A 19,282-nucleotide genomic window follows, 5' to 3' on the forward strand; every position below is an offset into this window, starting at 1 on the left:
TGGCTGACATTTAAAGGGAGATGGTGTTAGAAGCAAACCCTATCTGAAATAGGGGCCTCTCCACCGCTGGCAACATCTGCTCTGGGAAAAAAAAATTCCTCTCTTGTGTGTTGTGCCAGTTTTGAGATTTTTCAAGCCCATGGAGATTAGAAGCTAAAGGGTGGCTACTGCTGAGATAGGAAGGCACAAAGAGTTTGAATCTTAAATTGAGAGGAAAAGCGGTGTAAGTGGTCTTCCATCCTGTTCACCTGAAAGCTACTGTAGATCCATCAAGCCATTGTTAAGGTTTGTTGTTGATGATATATTGCCCAGGTTTACTACCTAATATCACACCAGAGAAATTCTCTTTAGGGCCAAGGCTTGTTCTTAGGACCAGGTAATCTACAGATATCATGGATCCTTTTCTTCCTCCACTCATTTCTCCAGTCTTGTTTTTGGAGTTGATGTTCTGCTTAAAACAATGTAACCTTGTAAAAGAATTCAGATCCTCAGCTTTTCTATGGCTTTCTTGCGTTCTGCTTAACAACTCAACAGATGCAAGAATACCAGGGTTTCACAAAATCCACCACTGGAAAATCTTGTGCAGTAGGGATCAGATATTGCATTTGTGTCTGCTGCTGCCTGTTGAGAGCTGAAGAGTTTTAAGTCCTTCAGGCAAGTTTCATTTTGCAGCTGTATCTTCCCTGCTCTGCTTTCTCACTCCCTGTTTGTAATAATAATAGTAGGTCTTTCAGAGGCTTCAGGAATGATTAGAGACTGCCCATGAAGTTATATTTCCCTGATGTGAGAAATTTGTGAGCTCTTTGAAGCTATGATGCTTGTTTTCCTTCTATATATAAAGTTGCACACAGTATTGATGCAAGCACATGGAGGAGAAAGACCAAAGTATCCATTTTTAAAGATAATGTTGTCTAAATTATTTTTGTCCCACCTGACTAGTTTTTTGTCCTCAGAGACCCTAAAAAATTTTGGGGTTCCTTGCTTAGTGGGAGGAGCATGCTTTGCTACAGGTAAACTGTTTGATAATATGGGTTGTTACAGTTTAATGTGTTGTTCATAAAACTGCAGTGGTACATACTCACTGACTGTGCTGTGCCTGGAAGTTCCTTTTTTGACTTAATGTGCAGCTGTCTGTCTGAATACAAGGACACTGATATTCCTTTTACATGGTGGTGCTTTTGTCCATACATTAGCCATCCAAAGAGGAGGAGAAGCAAATCTTTCTGTAATTGTCTGTTCATTATTTTTCACCTTGCCACTATTGTCCTGACAATTATGCCCATGGGTAGAAAAAAAAAAAAAAAAAAAAAGATTTCATACTCATCAAAGTTTCTTGCCTTTCGTTGATTCGGATTAAAATTTCACAGAAAGGAGGAGAGAAGCTCGTTGGTGTTATTCCAAGAATAAGAAAATAAAATATTTGAACAGTCTGTTGTCACTTGTCAGTTTGCTTTAGAGCTACATGAAAAGACAAAGGATCTTACAAAGCATTGATGAATTGATAGATTCATGGATTGAAGCACCTGTCCTCTGAGACAAATTCCTGAGCTGTTATCAGCTCATCAAGTCAACAATCGTATTGTTTCTTGGCAGCCTTGTTTAAAGAGATCTGAAAAGCCTGCAGCTGTTACTCCATCCTAAGAAGGCATAAATGCAGTACTCTACCCTTTTTTGCCAAGCATGTATTTTAGGAATGACAGTTTAGAGGATAGATATTTATTGCCTTGGTTGCTTTAGGCTGATACTCTTGAAGGGTTCCAAATCAGTTATCCCAGGTATATGTTTAGCAAAACTTGTATCGAGTGTGTATTCTTTCTTCCTTAGCTTCACCTTCAATCTTGGTTCATATTATTCCCTTCTTACGCAGTGGATAGGAATTTACTGAACTGCTTGCTCCTTTAATTTTTTTTTTTTTTTAATCAGATTATTTTCCCTCTTGCTTTTTTAGAATTAGTTTATTCTTCCCTTTATAGGTGATTTACAGAAGAACTTCATCTGTCATGGCCTGAAGTCCCCTCCTGTGTTCTCAGCCTTCACAGTAGCATATGGCTGCCAGCCCACCCTACCATAGTGTGTCTGTGTGTTTTAGAGAAATGCTGAACTCTGAGTCGGAATGTCATTAGTGTGAATGTCTGATTTTTAACTTTGTCCTGAGGCTGTGTTTAACTTTTTGGGATACTGTCCCCTAAATTGCGCTTCCTATGTGAAGACATTTGAAGCAACTTGTATCTCTTTAGGGAATATGAGCCAGAGGCAAAAAGAATTTTGTATCTCCTGCTTCACTCCTTGTGAACTTGGTGGGTTTCTTGAGGCATTTAGTTCTAAATGTGGAAAAAGGGAGAAGTTTCTTTTGTAGATTAGTATGAATAAAGACACTTTAGTCTCTGTCATGGTTTACCCTCAGCCAGTAACTAAGTACCATGCAGCTGCTTGCCCCCCATCCCCCCTGGGTTGAATAAATAAAATAAAGTAACAATAATAATAACAACAATTACAGTAATAACAAGTATAATAATAAAAATCATAATGAAAAGGAGGGAGAAGAGAAGAGGAATAAAATCAAAGGGAGGGGAGAAAAGAAAACAAGTGATGCACAATACCACTGCTTGCCACTCACTGACTGATGCCTGGCCAGCCCCAGCCAACTCCCCCCGGTTTATATGCTTAGCATATTGTTCTACAGTATGGAATATCCCTTTGGTTAGTTCAGGTCAGCTGTCCTGGCTTTATCCCCTCCCAGTTTCTTGTGTCCCTCCAGCCTTCTTGTTGGCAAGGCCTGAGAAACTGAAAAGTCCCTGGCTTAGTATAAACGTTACCTAGAAAGAACTAAAAACATCAGTATGCTATCAACAGTGTTCTCACACCAAATCCAAACCACAGCACTGCACCAGCTACTAAGAAGAAAATTAACTCTGTCCCAGCTGAAACCAGGACACCCTCCTTTCTTCTTGCTGGAAGCTCCGACTTGCTGCAAAAGCAGAAGCATACAGAATTGGAACCAACTAGCTCATCAGCTGAAGTAAAAATGATTGTAAATGGTACACAACTCCAGTTTACTGGCAGCCTTGTTTTGGGCCGCACAATTCAGCTACCTCTTACCTTTGTACTTCACTGTAAGTCATGGCTTGGGTGTTTCTTGCTCAACAGGGAGAGGTACAAACTCTAGGTTAACTGCCCCAAAACTGGGCAGAAACTGAGCTTAAAGCCCCAGCATTTCCTTGGTAGGCAGAGAAGGGATCAGATAAGTCCTGGTGATGAAAGCAGGAAGAGTAATAGCCAGTCAAAGTCTTTTCAGAATAATTTGATTTAAGACCTCTGAAAGGGCAAAACTCTCCTCCATGATTTCAATAACCTAACTTGTGATGTTTCCTCGGCTGGCTTACATTAAAAGGAGCAGTGGCAGAACATAATTGTAAGCTCATTTTCAAAGAGCAATCTATCAGATGAATTCAGAAAGATCAGACCGAAACATAAACAGATTTCTCAGTGAATGTTTTGTGCAGCCTCATAAAGGATTCTTCCTCGTTAGTGGAGGGAGCAGCAGTCCAAATCAGACTGAATAATTATGATAAAAACATATTAGTCTATTAGGAGAAATTACTTCCCTCCCCAGAAAGAACATGAAATGATGTGAAATGTTTACAGCTCCCCTGAATAGCACTTAGCAAAGATTTTAGTTCCTATGGCACAGTAGCAAGGTAGAAGAATATAGGCTAGAACTTCCAAGTTATCATGGTGTATTTATCTGGAAGCTATTTATTCAGCTCAATGTGTTTGAATGAGCTGCTGTTACAGATTGCTGTGTACAGATTTCCCCCCCCCCCCATCCCTGGTATTTGTCAGGAAGCAAGGAATGCAAAAGAATGACAGTTGCAGTGCAATCGTCAGCCTCTGAGGGGTAGGTATCTTTTTGGCTTCTTTCTTTTTCTAGTTTCCTTTTTCCAAGGTGAGAAGATTCTCCGCTGGGCAGCAGTCAACACTTAGTTTGATGTTGCTGGGAAACAGATCTGATTATTTTTGTCTGGTGCTTAGGGATGTGATGTTTCTGCATAAAGAGATTCTTTTTCCTTCCCTCTGCCCACCTCATCTCCAATTACACACACGCACGCACACGCACGCACACGCACGCACACGCACGCACACACGCGCACACACGCGCACACACGCGCACACACGCGCACACGCGCACACATGCACACACACACACGCACACACGCGCACGCGCACACACGCGCACGCACACACGCACACACGCACGCATGCACAGACACGCACGCACACACGCACACGCGCACACACACACACGCACACGCACACACACACACAGGCTTTCTGTCCATACAGATCCATAAGGACAGCCCCATCTAAGTATCATCTCAGCATTTTCTCTAAGGCGTGATGGTGTCGGACAGTACTTCAAAAATGTACTGTCCTTTGACATCTTGAGTATGCTAGTATACTCCATGCTTCTGCCAGTGGTACTAGTGCAGGTAGACAGCATTGCAAGTAACGTCTCACAACCTAAAAAGTATTTTATTTTTCTAGGAGGGAAGTGAGGAATTGAGAACAGATACATGAGATGACAAAAATGGAGTTAAAATGTGTTTAGCACAGATTTATGGGAATATGGCTCTTGGAATATGATGATGAGATAAATCTGTTCTCCGTAATCGTAGCGACACAATGGGGAACTTTATGAAAGCTGAGGCCTTTTCAAGATAATTAAATAAGTTAATTTGCAATCTGGAAAAAGCACCAGCTGGAGTGTAATGATTCACTGAAATCTCACAGTACTGCTCCTTCCATGGATAACAGGTCTGTTTTGGTTGTGGAGACCTTCTCCCTTTGAAAGCAGATGCTGTCTCTCTTATCAGATGGCATTGCTACAGCTGTTCTAAGCACATACTTGGGGCAAAGGGACTTCAGAAGCCTCCTTTTCTTTCCAGGTTTCTGTATAAGGAGCCCATTCAGAGGCAAAACCAACCCAATTGTCCCAGTAAGGGAAAGGTTTTGTTGTTATTTTCTAAATTCCCTGTATAGGTTAAGTTCCTGATAAGACGCATACTGATTTTTAAGAATAAGTTTCATAAAAGCAAGTAGGATTCATGATTTAGTGTAGATTAATTTCCTTTCTTCTGGGTAACAGAACGATAATGTTGGGGAAAACTGAATGTGTATGGGAAAAACAGGTTAAGTGTGGCCATGGCAATTAGTATCCTCTTGCCTATAAGTCTACAGTGGGGAGCTAAGCATCAGTCAAATTTTTCTCTGGAAATACAGAATCACAGAATGGTTAAACTTGGAAGGGACCACTGGATGTCATCTTTTCCAACCCCCTTGTCAAGCAGGGCCACCTAGAGCCAGTTGTGCAGGACCATGTCCAGGCAACTTCTGAGTATCTCTAAGAATGGAGATTCCACCACCTTTTTGGGCAACCTTAACCTAACTCAAACTTATTGAGTTCCTCAAGCAGATTTCTGTTTGTGGGCTTCTGGATATATAAACAAAAAAGCCAAATATTTTTACCATGTTATATTCAAAAAAATAGATGTTTTTAGGAATGCACACCCTAGCTGATTTCTTAGGGAGTCTTCCTCATTTCAACCTTCAGCTCATTACAGTTGCACCCGGATCATTGCTGTCTGCATTGGCTGATACTTGTCTCTTAGCAAAGCTCAGTTTGTTGGACAATGTAAAGTGTTTTTAATAAAAATAGTACTTCTAGTTCAGTACTACCACTTTGGACAGGTAGTCTTCATAGGTAACATTAATTCACTTAATATTGTGAAATATGCCGTATCTAGCTTAGGACTCAAGTTTCAGTCATCTCATTGAGGTGGTCAATACTGTAAAGCATGTGTTAGGTCTTTGGTCGTGAAAGCTGTTTGATGAGCATTAACTGATCCAAATCTGTGTGTTTGTCACCTGATAATTCATCCTTCCATATCTGTACTGCAAGTATTCTTTATTTGACTGGAACAACAAAAGAATTGTCCTGTCTACAGAAATCCCCTAAAAATGAATGTGTATATCTCCCAAATCTTTCTCAGTTTTTACTGATTTCTAAACATTTAGATGCTTTATGTAAGCAAATTCCCTAATAAATTGAAGTATATGCTTCTAAGCCTTCCGAGAAGCATTTAAATCCTGGCATTGAACAATTAATTTGATAATTTTAGATACTCAGTCCTGTGTTCATTTCTGTGAAGTTATTCCTAAATGTGACAAAATATGTCAGCATGAAATACCTTAGCTTTAAACAGAAGAGCTTTCTCTTCCAAGCTGGTTATAAAAAAACCATGGAAATGCAGAAGCAAAGAGTGGGATATGCAGCTTCTAAAATTTCTCCATTTTGAGAATCCTGGAAGCTTTTTATTTTCTTTTCATTATTTCAAAACGTTCAAATTTATGAACATTGTGCTTTGACATATAGAGAAGTTTGGCTTCGTTCCAGATCAGGACAACAATGGTGTGCTAAACACATAGGAGTTCATGAGGGGGGAGAGCGCTGTTTTTTCTCAACCAGCCAGCTTGGTTAGTAGTGAAAACAGTAGAACAGAGACATGCTTGATGCAGAAAGGGTAAAGAAAACAGTTAGTGTGTGTAAGGAGGTTTTTTTAAAGAAGGAATAAACTTAATTCATCATTCATGGAAAGTGCACTTGCAACAAACTAATCAATGAAGATTAAATGAAGAATAACTGAGTCCTAAAAAATTCAGAAGTGGAGAAGTGAACACAACAGGAAAAATATGAATTATTTCACATATGTTTTTATTTCCTTTTAGAATTTATTGACTGAACACCTACTTGGAAAGCAGAATGCAGTATTAGTGAAGAGGTTTCTAATGTTGTCTCCTTTGTCTTTCTTTTAGAAGTGGAACTGAGCCTATCCATTGTAACTGAGTTTTAAGAGAACTTTAAATGTCTGTCATCGTTGGTGTTGATTTTCAAGTGATAATCCATGCATGTGGTCACAAAATGAGAAAATATAAACAATACCTAATGCTTGAAATGGAAATAATATTTTCTTTGCAGAATTCAAATCTTCATTTTGTTTCTTATATCTGCCACCTTCAAGCCCATTTTCTGTTCTGCAATCCCTGTTGATGGTGTAACTGCAGCTATATTAAGTTTTTCAAAAGTCATGAAGGCCATCTTATGATTCCACAGCAATTTCATCATTGAACTGGGACCCCTTCCTCAGGTTTGAACTACATAGAACATATGGGCCTCCTCGTTCAAACATTGTCCGATCTGTGGCAGCCAGTAGTGCAGGTGTCTGAGAAAGCATCTTCCACCACCCCTGGATGCTGCCACATGGGTATTACAGATGCTGCCTCTCTTACTCTGCATTGGGTAGAGAACCCCTGTCTCTTCACAGCCCCAGGAATTCTTGTGACCATGCTGCTGGCAGCAGGCACTTGGGAGGCAAAACGTGTTTTCCTGTCCTGATGAAGCAACCAGCTCTTCCTCCTCCCTTTGTTGTCCCTGAACTGAGTCTTGGTGTATTAAGGTGACTATTCAGAAGTGACAGAATTCATTTGGGACACGGGGTGGACTTTGGTGTTTGTGAGACCTCTGCTTCCTTAGGACTAGCTGAGAACTCCACACTCTAATCATAAGACTGATTGGCATCTTGCTCCACCGATAAAAGCCTCTGTGTTCTGTGGTCCCACAGTTATATGTGCATTTGAGTTCTTACGCTACATGGAAGTGCCTACAAACTTTGCTCACATACTGTCACCGTGTGCAAATCACTCCTCCCTTGAACCACTGCTGGTTTTCAGGCCAGACACTTTCTGCAGTGGTGGGTATGTGTAGGGGGATGTCGGTTCTCAGCCTTTGCACTCCAAGGCTCTTCTTGTGACCATATCTTGCTTTGTCTGGGGACCATTCAGTTCTGATTTTCAGCTTAGTATCTTAATGTAGTAAGGAGCTACAGTCCTAAATAGGAATTAAGAGTTTAAATATTTTCTAAATCTGATGTGACATATTTAAGGAGGCTTTAAAATTGCTTATAACCAAATATTTCATTACCTGCATAAAGGCATTGTAAAATTTTGTGGTTAATGTATCATGCACACTAAATTTTCCTATTTCTTGTTCCAGTGTATTTGTAGTCAAATGTTCTTGAAATTACTGTTTGAAAATTATTGTTAGTGTGAGGCAGGCATAATGCTGTTCCCTTTCTTTTTTTTTTTTGTACTTGATAACCACATGGTGTGAACATCAAGACTGCTTTCTCATTTAAATAGTAGGTAAGTACAAAGTGATTAGTTTACCTTCTTTAAAAAAATAAATGATAAGCACTTTCTAGACATTTTGAGGGAAATAATGAGTATTTCCTGGTGGGTCATTTATTTCTTCTTTTAAAAAGACAACTTCCACCTCCCCCCAGATAACTAGAACATACAATTGAGTGAACATTTTTAAAGCATCTTGTATTATTCATTGAACTGGAAATGTGCTGCTAGTAGAGACTTACAGGGTTTTCTGGAAGCTCATCATGGGACAGGAGGTGGGGTCTCAATGAGTAGGAACCTAAGCATAAATGAAACATTGTCTCCTGCTGGTAGGAGTGTTTCATTGAATATGCTACTTGTATTTGGGGATGGTTAAGTTTGGCTCCTACAGATGTTTCTGTATTATTCTTCCCTTCCCTTCCCTTTTTCTTGTCTTTCCTTCTCCTTTCTTTCAGCTCTGCTTTTTTTTATTTTTTTTATTTTTTTATTCTCCCCTTCAACAAGATGATTGGCAAACATACATGTTTTCTGGCATTCGTTCTTGCTTTGCTTCTTTGACTCCTGGCATTAGACCCTCATGAGCAATTCTCATGTTGCCCCATGGATTTAAGAACAGGAACAAAATACCCACATAGTGAAACTCACAGTAGATGGATTCCCTAGAAGGGCTTATCTTCCTTAAACAGCACCAACACCAGCATTCAGGTTATTTTTTCTTTTGGAATTTCTTGCTCAAAAACCTAGGGAGAGAAGACATGAAAGATTGATGCCTTTTTTTGTTAGTCAGACCACGGGAAGTGCATTTTGCCTCTTTGCTTGCTTTCCAAGTTTAGGTATGCAGGGCATTTGGGTACAGTGTTAATATAAAAAAAATCCTAGGCTGGCCTTAAAAGCTCTGCTTTCCGTACCTCCTGGAAATGTCAGTTGATTTCCCTACAGTTAGCCTTTCATTTTGAGTCAGCTGTTACCAGTCCTGTTCAATTTTGAGTATGTCTGAATGTTAAAGGTACAGAACTCAACAATAACAAACATGTTACTAGTTTTAATGTCAGTAGTAGTACCTTCATTGGATGATCTTGTATGTTCTCAGAGACTGAAGTAACAGGATTCAGTTTGAAACTATATTTAATGACATCTGTATAAACTTTTTTGAGTAATGTTTTGTTAGTGTACAGAATACTGTAGATTGCTGCCTAGTGATGCTTTCTGTGTTAAAAAGGCCTTTTTTTAAAAAAAAAACAACAACTTGCCGTGAAATATAACATTTATTTCCATCAGGCCAAATCATCTATAAAAACTTCCAAAACATTAATTTAAGAATACAGACACAGAGGGCTATGGTATTGCTTTGGATCCTTGTGGAAAATATGAACAGTATGTGCAAATCTCTTAAGAGTGAGAGGAGAGGCAGTTTGTGGCGGTGCCCCAGTAAGCAGGGCACAGCCAGGAGTTGGTCAGATGGGGTTCTAGCCTTGCCTCATGGCACCAAGATGTTTACATGTGTTGATCTTGCATTTCACTGCTCTAATGTCTCTTGCTTAATTGTAATCTTTTGGCATAAGTAGCATGTAGCACAGAGGGAGTCTGTCACCTAGGACTGAATTTATGCTCAGAGGCACTGGTTTAAAATGTATCTAATCTGTAAGATAGGATGAAGGAGATTCTACAATGGTGTATGACAATAATCTAATACTGTGAATGCAGTGCATACTTTGTATAATGTAGTTTGTGTGTCATTGAAGAAGATGGTGTGAGCTAAGTGGTGGCTGGAGACGTTTTTTATTCTGAACGTTATTCTTTGTTAAATAATAAAAAGCTTAAGTGTAATGTTCTGTTCAACTTTGACTCTGTTAGGATTCCTTACCTGACCTGTGAAGAAAGTGTAAGGAGTAAAGATGAGCTTAATAGATACAATTATAGTAACAGAGCTTCACTGTCAAATCAGTCTGAGTTCTTGAGAATAAAAGTAGTGAAAACGTTTGGGGGACTAGAAATTTACATTCATTTCCATGCATGAAACACCTTGTTCACAAATATACACTACCTCCTGAAAGTTTTTACTTTAATTTAAAAATGTCATTTTCTACAGCTAAATTCTAGTCATGGGAAGTTCTTGGGGAGCAAATATATGTATGTATTACATACATTTTCCATGGAAGCAAAAGGAGAAAGGATATATGATGCTTTGCATAAGAATGTCTTTAAATATTACACAAATATTAACTTTCACATTTGTGTTTCAGGAAAACCAAACACCTCTGCTGAAACTCTTCTGGATCAGGAATATATAAACTCTATGAGTTACCCAAGCCAGCTAGAAGACTCTGGATGTGATGTCTGTAATGACTATGCATTTGATTCTTTAGGTATAGCTTCTGATTTTCACCAATCTGAGCATAATGTCAACACTTCTAAACATTGGTTGGAAGGAGTTCCCCCCGTGGGTCTTTGCTGTATTAGCACGGAGGAATCTCTGACTGCTCCAGTGCAGTTTTTGCAACATCTGCTTGAAATAAGAAAGCTGTCAGAAGGAAGAATTCTTCAAGCAGACTTCAAAGAGCTTGAGAATGATTCTTTCACCGTATGTGATTCAGTGTCTCGGTTGCTTGATGGACTGATTGTTTTTTATAACAGTCCTAAACTTCCAGTTTCAAATTTTATTACTGAAGCAGTTAGTGTTTTGATCAGTTTAATAACTGATACTAAATTATCTAATCATGTTTTGAAGAAGTGTTTCAAGAAGCTGGAAGAATTTAAGAAAAATCTAATTCAGATTATTTTAAGAAACAGCAGTGTCAATAGGGTAAGTTTAAAATATCTTCCATCTTTGTCACCCTATTTCAGTGTACTGTAATATTCTTCTGGTTTTATGCACTTTTAAATATTAGTTTGTCTTACTATATTTTGAGGAGTACTTCTCAGAGGTCTTTGTGATTGTTCCTTTTTGTGAATAAATGCTCTAAAGCATTTGAAAAAGTTATTGCTTATGCGTGCAAAATCTTCTAGTCTGTTCCTGAGTATTTAACAGTAAACTGTTAAAAAGGCAGATATGCCTCTGTTTTGGTTAGAGAGCATTCAGAAGGAAGTCTTCATACACTGAAGCTTTTCCAGGACTAAAGCTTTGTGTCCTTAATACCAGGGTGCTTTGTAGTTGTGTCACCATGGTGTGATACTTAGCTTTTAATTAGAGGTGTCCCTGGCCGGTGTTTTGAAAGAATGTGAACATCCATACCTTTTGTGTGGTGTCAGGAATAGTCATGCAGGTGTGACTCCTTTTATTTTTTTGTGTGATTACAGGATACAGAACAAAGAAAACTTGAGCAGGCATTCATTAAGTATTTCTTCATAGTTGATGATATTCAGTGTTTCCACCTATACCCCTCCTCTACCCGAATGGGAAATAAATAAATAATTAAAATAATGATAATTGTAGGAGAGCAACCAAGAGGTTATCCACAGAGGGATTACTTGTTGACTGGAAGAATCTGGTGAAGCTTAAGTGAGAGGTGTCAAATTTTAAATGAGAAGTAATATCCTCATAGATCAAGGGTGTTTCAGTCTGCAAAGTGTTTTTATAAATCATTCAGGAAGGGTGGAGTATGTCCACATAATTTGTAAGTAGCATCTTTTCTCTGAATAACTTCTCTGGAACAGATGGCTTTTTATAAGATGTTTTATATCTTGTTCCACCAAAATATTGCCTTAACAGTCGTTCCTACCAGCAGCCATTACTTCAATCAAACAGATTCAAAGAGTTTAAAAATTGTATAAACCAATTATTAAGGGATAATCGTGGTGATTTCCAGATTTCTAGGGGAAAAAGGGAACATGTGTGTAGTTGCAATGTTTATAAAGATTTATTGAAAAATCCTTTTTAGAGGTTTGGTTTTCTTTAAACTGAATTGAATATGGAAATAAATATATAGTATTAAGAATTGGTAGTGGAAATTGTGTAATGAATTCTTCATGTGCTGCATACCAGATATCTCCCGGGGACACTTTATGCTTCAGTTTTAATCATCACTGTTTAGTCAAGTGGTGATTGAAATATCAAGGTTATAGGTTTAAAATAAAATTGCCATTAATTACAAGGCTGTCATGTGGAAAGAGTGGCAAACTGTATGAATTTTGGTTCGAGGAGGATGCTTAAATGCCTCCAGTATAAAAACATTCAGAATGTTGTTGTATCTAACCTAACTAACCATCAAAAAGCACATGTACAGACAGCCACCAATGCGGCTGTATAATTTGACACAACTTTTCCTTTTGCCGTCCTCACTATAAAACTGTCAGGAGCTGTCCAGGAGGACAAAGTGCTGAGAGAAACACCTTCAAAAAGTGAACAAAGAGAGAAATGGCTGTGGATTACACTTAATGCCTCATCTTCAAAAGCAATTCCAGCATTTTGCAGAGCAAATTAAATAACTTAAAAATCCTTTGAGAACTGGAAAAGAGGTAATTATCTCTATGTTAGACTTAAAGGAAGAAAAACAGCAACAGAATTTCTTGCTGTAACTGTTGAGTCCTATTGTTTCAGATGTTTATAATTATGAAGCCCTGGAAGCTGTAAGAACCAGCAGGCACTTCTCAGAGCTTTTCTGCTTGGATTCTCTTGCCTGAAGCTGTGCATTTTGGATAGAATGTTTGGCCTGAAACTCCAAATTGACATTAGTATTGAAAGGGGGAAAAAATAACTATCATTTAAGATATGAGAGGTAAAATAAAAGGAAATATTACTTAAAATGTAAAAACTTTTAAATTGAAGAACTACAAATAAAAGTAGCCTCTTGAATTTCCTTTTTTAATTCTTCTCCTGTCCTTCCATATTTGGAGAAAGCTCAGAAGTCTGCACAGCTGTCAGACTTCTGGAAGTATCTAGAAGGATCCTCAAGTCATGGCTGCTAAGGGTGAAGCATGAATGCTCTGAAGATAAATCATCTGATCAAAGGCCTACTTCTGCACCTTCTACTGGCATGGTCATGCATCCCTGTATGGCCGCCACAGAAAAGCTTGTGAAGATCCTGTGTCTAATGCCAGTACAGATGAGTTGTTGCTCTTGTGCTGCAAAATCTTTGATAGTAACTGCTATCATGGAGCAAGCACTTTGTTACCAGTTTTTGAGCCCTCAGCACTGAGACTCTTGGAGGTTTGTATGGGGGTGTTGCTGTTGGTGCACTGCCTTTCAACGTGCAAATTGTTCATTCACGTTGAGTCACTCCACTGTCAGCAGAACCACTGTCCTATTTATGCAGGTTCTTTGCAAATCCTGCTTTCAAGCAGACAGAAGCATATAATGAGAAAACTCAGTGAGCATTTGTGTATTCAGTTTGTGGAGCAACTGGCCCTATTTTTCAAATGGACGGTTCTCTGCTACCTCACAAAATGTGGGAAAACATTTCCCATAGAAAACTTCTGTACGAGCTATGGTATGCAATTACAACTCCAGTGGAGTAGAAACTTTGTCTCTTCTTTAGAAAGGAAGCACAGGAACATTTTTTTCCCCTTAATCTACCCATTTGGGATTTGACAACAGCTATCTCCATCCACATCCACAGGGACATAATGAACGTGCATCTGTCCTGCTCCTAGATGATTCACTTACTCACTGGCATGGAGATGTGCCTGTTCTGTTGAGGTTTGTTTCTGTTGTCCAGAGTGTGTTGGAACAAGGGTTCGTTTATCCTGTATCAGAAAAATGTAACAGTCAAGAGGCACTGGGGTTTCCCAACTCCTAGTATTGTTCAGAATAGCATGTGTGTTTCATGTTTCGGGTGAAGGTTTTGCACAGCTCATTGCAGTATGTCTAATTCGTCAATGATGTGCCAGAAGATTATGGCCTTCACCCTGGGTTCTGTACAAAGATCTGTGTCTGTTTCTTGGGCATCTTGTTTTAAGGAGTTAAAACACTAAAATAGAAGACAATGGTACATTGCCTTCAAGGTTCTGGAGTAAAGTTGAGCGGTCTAAGGCTCTCAGAAGAGGCTGCTTTCTGGTGCCTTGTTGCTGTTCAGCAAATACCTCATCCATCTGCCTCACCTGATGATAGTCTCTTTCAAAAAAGACCTAGAAGGAAATGGGATGTGTTTCATTGAACTGTAGTGGCTTGGTTCTTCTCATGTTATGTTTAAAGCATACAGTTTAAAACTGACTTCTGTCAGGAGTCATGAATTACCCGCTCCATTCAAACAAAGCAAAAAAAAAAATTATAAAAATTTTGTGCTATTTCCTTCCTTTTTTTTGACCCTTGTCCCCTTTGGAAATTGGCTACCCTACCTTTAAGAGTATTTGATTTGAAGTTATTTTGCATTAGCTGTATCTGAATTGATACTGAGACATGAACATATTCTCTAGGAACTTTTCTTATCCTGTTCAGGACTTACTGCCTATTCTCATTTTTCTCTCTCTTATCTTCCATCTAAAAGTTTTTATGTAGAATTTTGCAGATGCTCATATATTGGTGTGTTTAGCAGAAAAGCAAATGCAAGAATTCTGGGTAGTGGTTTAATGCCTTTACTGGATGTTTGCCTGAGAAAGGTTTCACAATTTTTCATGAAAATAACAAGTTGAAATGTAGGGTAGTGAAAAGCAGAAAGATAGAAGTGTTTTAATCCCATTGGCAGTTACATAGTGAAATGTATGGAAGTGTGCTTGTGCAGTTGAAAAAAGTACACATCAATCAGAACCACGGTTTTGAATCTTTTCTTATCTAGAATACAATTTGTATGATTCATTAATGACTGAAATTGCCTTGAAGAGAGTAATCATAAATTTACTCTGATGGTTTTAATACATGCAACAGTATGTATTTAATACATGCTCTAACTAGTTGTGAGCAACAATAGATTCCCCTGGCTGTGTATATTTTGCAGTATCTTTTGTCAGCAACTGCCAGAACAGCACTTAACTCATCAGTTTACAAGAATCTTTTCTGCTCAGGCACAAATGAGATTTAAAAATAGTTATTCATGTCTCCAGTGGTGGACTTCAGTTTTCCTAAATTAATTGAGTCCCAAGGGCAATATCATGGCTCCTGAGACATGGTACATTTTCATTGGCCAAAGAATTTTGCTTATGTAGTGGAAGAGCAGTTTGTTAGTATGAATGTTAAAATGTGTTACCAGGGTTTTATGGTCTAGTAAGAGTCAATGTTTGAATCTTCTGATTGTTGAATTAAATTTTCTCAGCAATCTGTTGTCCTTATCTAGAGAGCTGTTTAATTCAAATGGTAATCAAAATCCATTGTCCTGTAGAACATTACAGTCTAAAGCGATCACCAAACTGAGTGACTCTCATTTACTTCTGTAAAGTGTATCATAGGAGTAACTAGACAGGAATGAATGAAAGAAAATTTTGTCTGCTTCAGACTTTTGTCCACCTTCCCTCCTCAGCTGATATACATCATGCACTAAAATGACAATTATTGAAGAGTTACAGGATTGTTAGTGGGATATTTTTTTTACCATTATGGCAAAAAAGTTTTATTCATGGTTTTCAACCTGCCTGTATTGCTGTTGTCAGGGCCTTTTCTTTTCCTAATATGAAATACTGTCATTGCCTGTTTTTATCCAATTAACTAGTATTCCAGGTATTACAGATTTTTTCCACTAGGAGGAGAAAAAAAATGGATGGAATAGGCCGTTGCTCTTCTCTTGATTTACAAATTAAATATATGGGGGCCCTTAATGCAAGAATATAGGAAGTTCTCGTTTTTGATGAATATGGTAGGAAATATATATCAAAAGCTGTTCCTCTGCCCCCAGTCTATCTCCAGTGAATGCCTTCTGTCAAAGGTCTCTTGACTTTCTGTAGCACTGCATTAGTGATGTTGTTTTGCTGCTTTGGCATCTCTGTGATATTTGCAGCTGAGACCATGTGAAGCAGCAACATCAGAGCCCATCTCTCAGTCCTTCACTTATGCCTGTGTAAAAACGTTTTAGTTCTATCTAGGCCTTGTTTTCTGTTGTTCCAGATCTGTTATTGAACCAGAGGACCTAGAATTGTTCTGCTTCTTTGGTGTCTGGGTACCATAGTAGCTGGTTATTCAAAAGGATGATGCGACCACCTTCGTTCTATCACATTGTTACTTATCCCAGCATTTTAATACCATACTTATCCCAGCGTTTTAATACCATTCTGGTCACTTCCAGGTGGGTCTAGGTCTAGGGCCATTCCTGCTGGAAGGATTGTCTTTTACTTCATGGAAGAGTTCAGTTTGTTGCTTTTAACTGAATGGTGCTTTTTAATATATATTTTTTATTTATTTTTTTGTCCTTGGGGGAAAATTATCTCCTACATCCTCTAGTTTGCCTAAATAGGATGTGTTTGTGTTACGGTGGTAGGATAGCAACGGTAAGTAAGCTCTGTAGAGCCAGTTAGCTACAGCCGGTTGCAAAGACAGCTGAGTATTCCTTGCCTAACTTTTTAGTGCTCAACTGCTGCAGTGAAATCTCTACAACCCCAAACAAGGTACCTCTGTTCTTCCCAAGTATGTATTCCAGTTATATGGCACCTTTAAGTGGCATTCCAAGTAGCTCATACATTGTGGGTAGAGGGAAGAAGAGTGAAGGACTGGGAAATAATTGAAATCCATTTTCATTTACAGGTACTGTAAGTCTTAAAGCCTTACATAAGACATTGATTTACATTGCTGAATTTCTTTAAGGATGACCAGCTTATTCTTTAATTTAAAAACTTAAAAGCTAAAGAATACCTGTTTTCTGTAATTTATCCAGTGACATTTTCTAAGCAGTCTTCAGATTAAAAATTTGAATCCATAACTCTTCTGCTCTGAGTGAGCTCACACTTGTTGCTTAGTGTCTTCTGCATCCATTAACATGGATTGCAACTCAGCATCAGCAGGCAGATAGGCATTTCTTCAGTCCTCTGGGCTTCTGATGAGGACTATTTGAGAAGGAGAAATCAAGAGTAATATAAATTTTAATCTCTCCAGCAGGGGAGACTTTGTATCTAGAGCTGCTTCTTCATAATCAATGGAATATTTACAGTAGGTATTAAAAAGGGCAGCAGTAATATCTGAGTTGTCTTCAGTGGCAGCTGTTGTGAATGCTGTTTGTTTGACTTGGATTGATACTGTCTTCCTGTTGGCAAAATTTACTGGATCCAGCCTCTTGGGTGAATTAGGTATTTAAATGCCTAATTCATGAATCTCAAGAAGATGCAGACATTCTTGATCTCTGCCATGGTAGCATTCTTTAAAGTAGAGTTACTGGTGAAAACTCTGATGCCAGCAGGATCCCAAGTGTCTTCAGTAGTTAGATGAATTTCTTTATACGTTAGTTTCTTGTGCTTAGTCTTCAAATGAACTGATGACTTGGGTGTTTGCATGCCCTCATGAAAGTGTTGCCTTTTCTGTAAAGGTGATTGGGGTGAGGTGACACGAGCAAAGTATTTGGTTTTAGTGTATGGAAATGGATATTACCATTAGAGGTAACTTAAACATGACAGTGATTTGCAGCCCTGAATTCCTCTAAGGGCATCCAGGTTGTGTTTTAGCTTTGGATTGGGGGTTTTTGGTTGGTGGGTTTGCCTATTGTTGTTGTTTTTTTAAAAAAACACTGAAACTCACAACGGGGTCTGTTATATGTATTTTGTCCCATCAATTAGATGTCACTGTTTGAATGAAAGGTGCTCAAAAAGGGAGAGACAAGTCTTTACCCTATGAAACTGAAAGAAAAAAGTGAAATAAGTTTAGAATCAAAGACTTAGAGATTGTATTATTGTAACCATGGAATTTCTAATATAGCATGCTCTATGTTTGAAAGTGAAGGTTAAAAGGAAGTTACCTTAGTAGCAGTTTATCTCACTAATGTACAAAGCTTTATAACAATGTATAAAGAAAGGAAAAATGAAAGATTTAGAGATAAATTATATGAAGTTCATCATGACTTTACCAGAGGTAAATCATGGCAGAGCAACATAAGATCATTCTTTGTAAAATAAACCATATTTGCAGATGGGAGATTTGGTAGCTTTTATCTATCTGGTGTTCAATAAAGCATTAGTTATGGAACTTATACTAGAAAAATATTAATGAAACAGAAAAATATGTTCTTTAATGCTTTAATGTTTTGTAATTGCATAGGAAAACAGGTGGAGAAGCAGCAGCAAGTTGTGCTTTGTGCTTAGTGTTTATACTTCACAAGAAAAGGAGGTGAAAGGTTTGCATATGTCAGTCAATCAGAGGATGTACTACTTAAGGGTAGTCCAGTCTCTGCTGGTGTGCTGGATCTGATCTGAGTCTGTTCTCCTTACTTCAGCAGTAACAGCCTTCCCTTGTGCAGAGAAGGAGAGAGTAAACACCTAGGAAATAGTCCTGGAAATTTGCTTCTGCCAGAGGGCTTAGTGGTGTGGAGAAGCAGTAAGGGACAGGGGGAGTAGGAAGGTGGCTGTAAGTGCATATCTCTTTCACAGCAGTTTCTGTGGTATCTCATCTCTCCTCCTTGTTGCTGTGGCAGCAGCAGCTGATTTGGCTTGGTTTAGCCTGTGGACAGGAGCAAGCAGATTCATTGATCATTGCATGTGTCACTAGGGAGCTGGTATTGAGTTGGATAAAAGCATATATGGAGCCAGAGGGACCCCGCTGATCAGTGAATGAAGGAGTGACTTTTAGGCAGCCATGAAGAAATAAACCTAAGAAAGATATTTTCAATCCATTAGCAGAAAAAAATTGCACCTTCACACTCCCTGACGCTCTGACATACAAGTTTCATGGTCAGCAAATATGACTGAGAAGACTTCATGTAGTACACTTCCTTGGAGGTCTTCCCTCCTCACTCAACAAATTCAACAAAGCTGTACTTAAGCCAGTACAGGTTGCATGTTTCTTTCAGTAAGTACTATAATATCTACTGCTAGCATTTCTGGCTTTTACAGCATCATTCACCAAAGTGTTCTGGTTTTCAGAATATTTAGTAGGCTGACTGCGTGTGATTTCTTTCTCCATCTCCATTCTCTGCATGGCTTGCAGGTGTCATATTACAATAATTCTTTCCCAGATACTACAATATCTTCATTTAAT

The 19,282-nt window shown here is 38.5% G+C and overlaps 1 protein-coding gene across 1 annotated transcript in view; it reads left to right on the forward strand.

Moving 5' to 3' along the window:
• MEI4 (meiotic double-stranded break formation protein 4) overlaps window positions 1-19,282 on the forward strand; it is an 80,819-nt gene that overhangs the window by 12,813 nt on the left and 48,724 nt on the right. Inside the window, exon 3 of the mRNA XM_055811303.1 lies at window positions 10,488-11,047. Within this exon, the coding sequence (XP_055667278.1) occupies window positions 10,488-11,047 (560 nt within the window). The remainder of the gene's footprint in view (window positions 1-10,487; window positions 11,048-19,282) is intronic.

This window comes from Falco peregrinus, chromosome 7, assembly GCF_023634155.1.
Source record: "Falco peregrinus isolate bFalPer1 chromosome 7, bFalPer1.pri, whole genome shotgun sequence".
Taxonomy (NCBI): domain Eukaryota; kingdom Metazoa; phylum Chordata; class Aves; order Falconiformes; family Falconidae; genus Falco; species Falco peregrinus.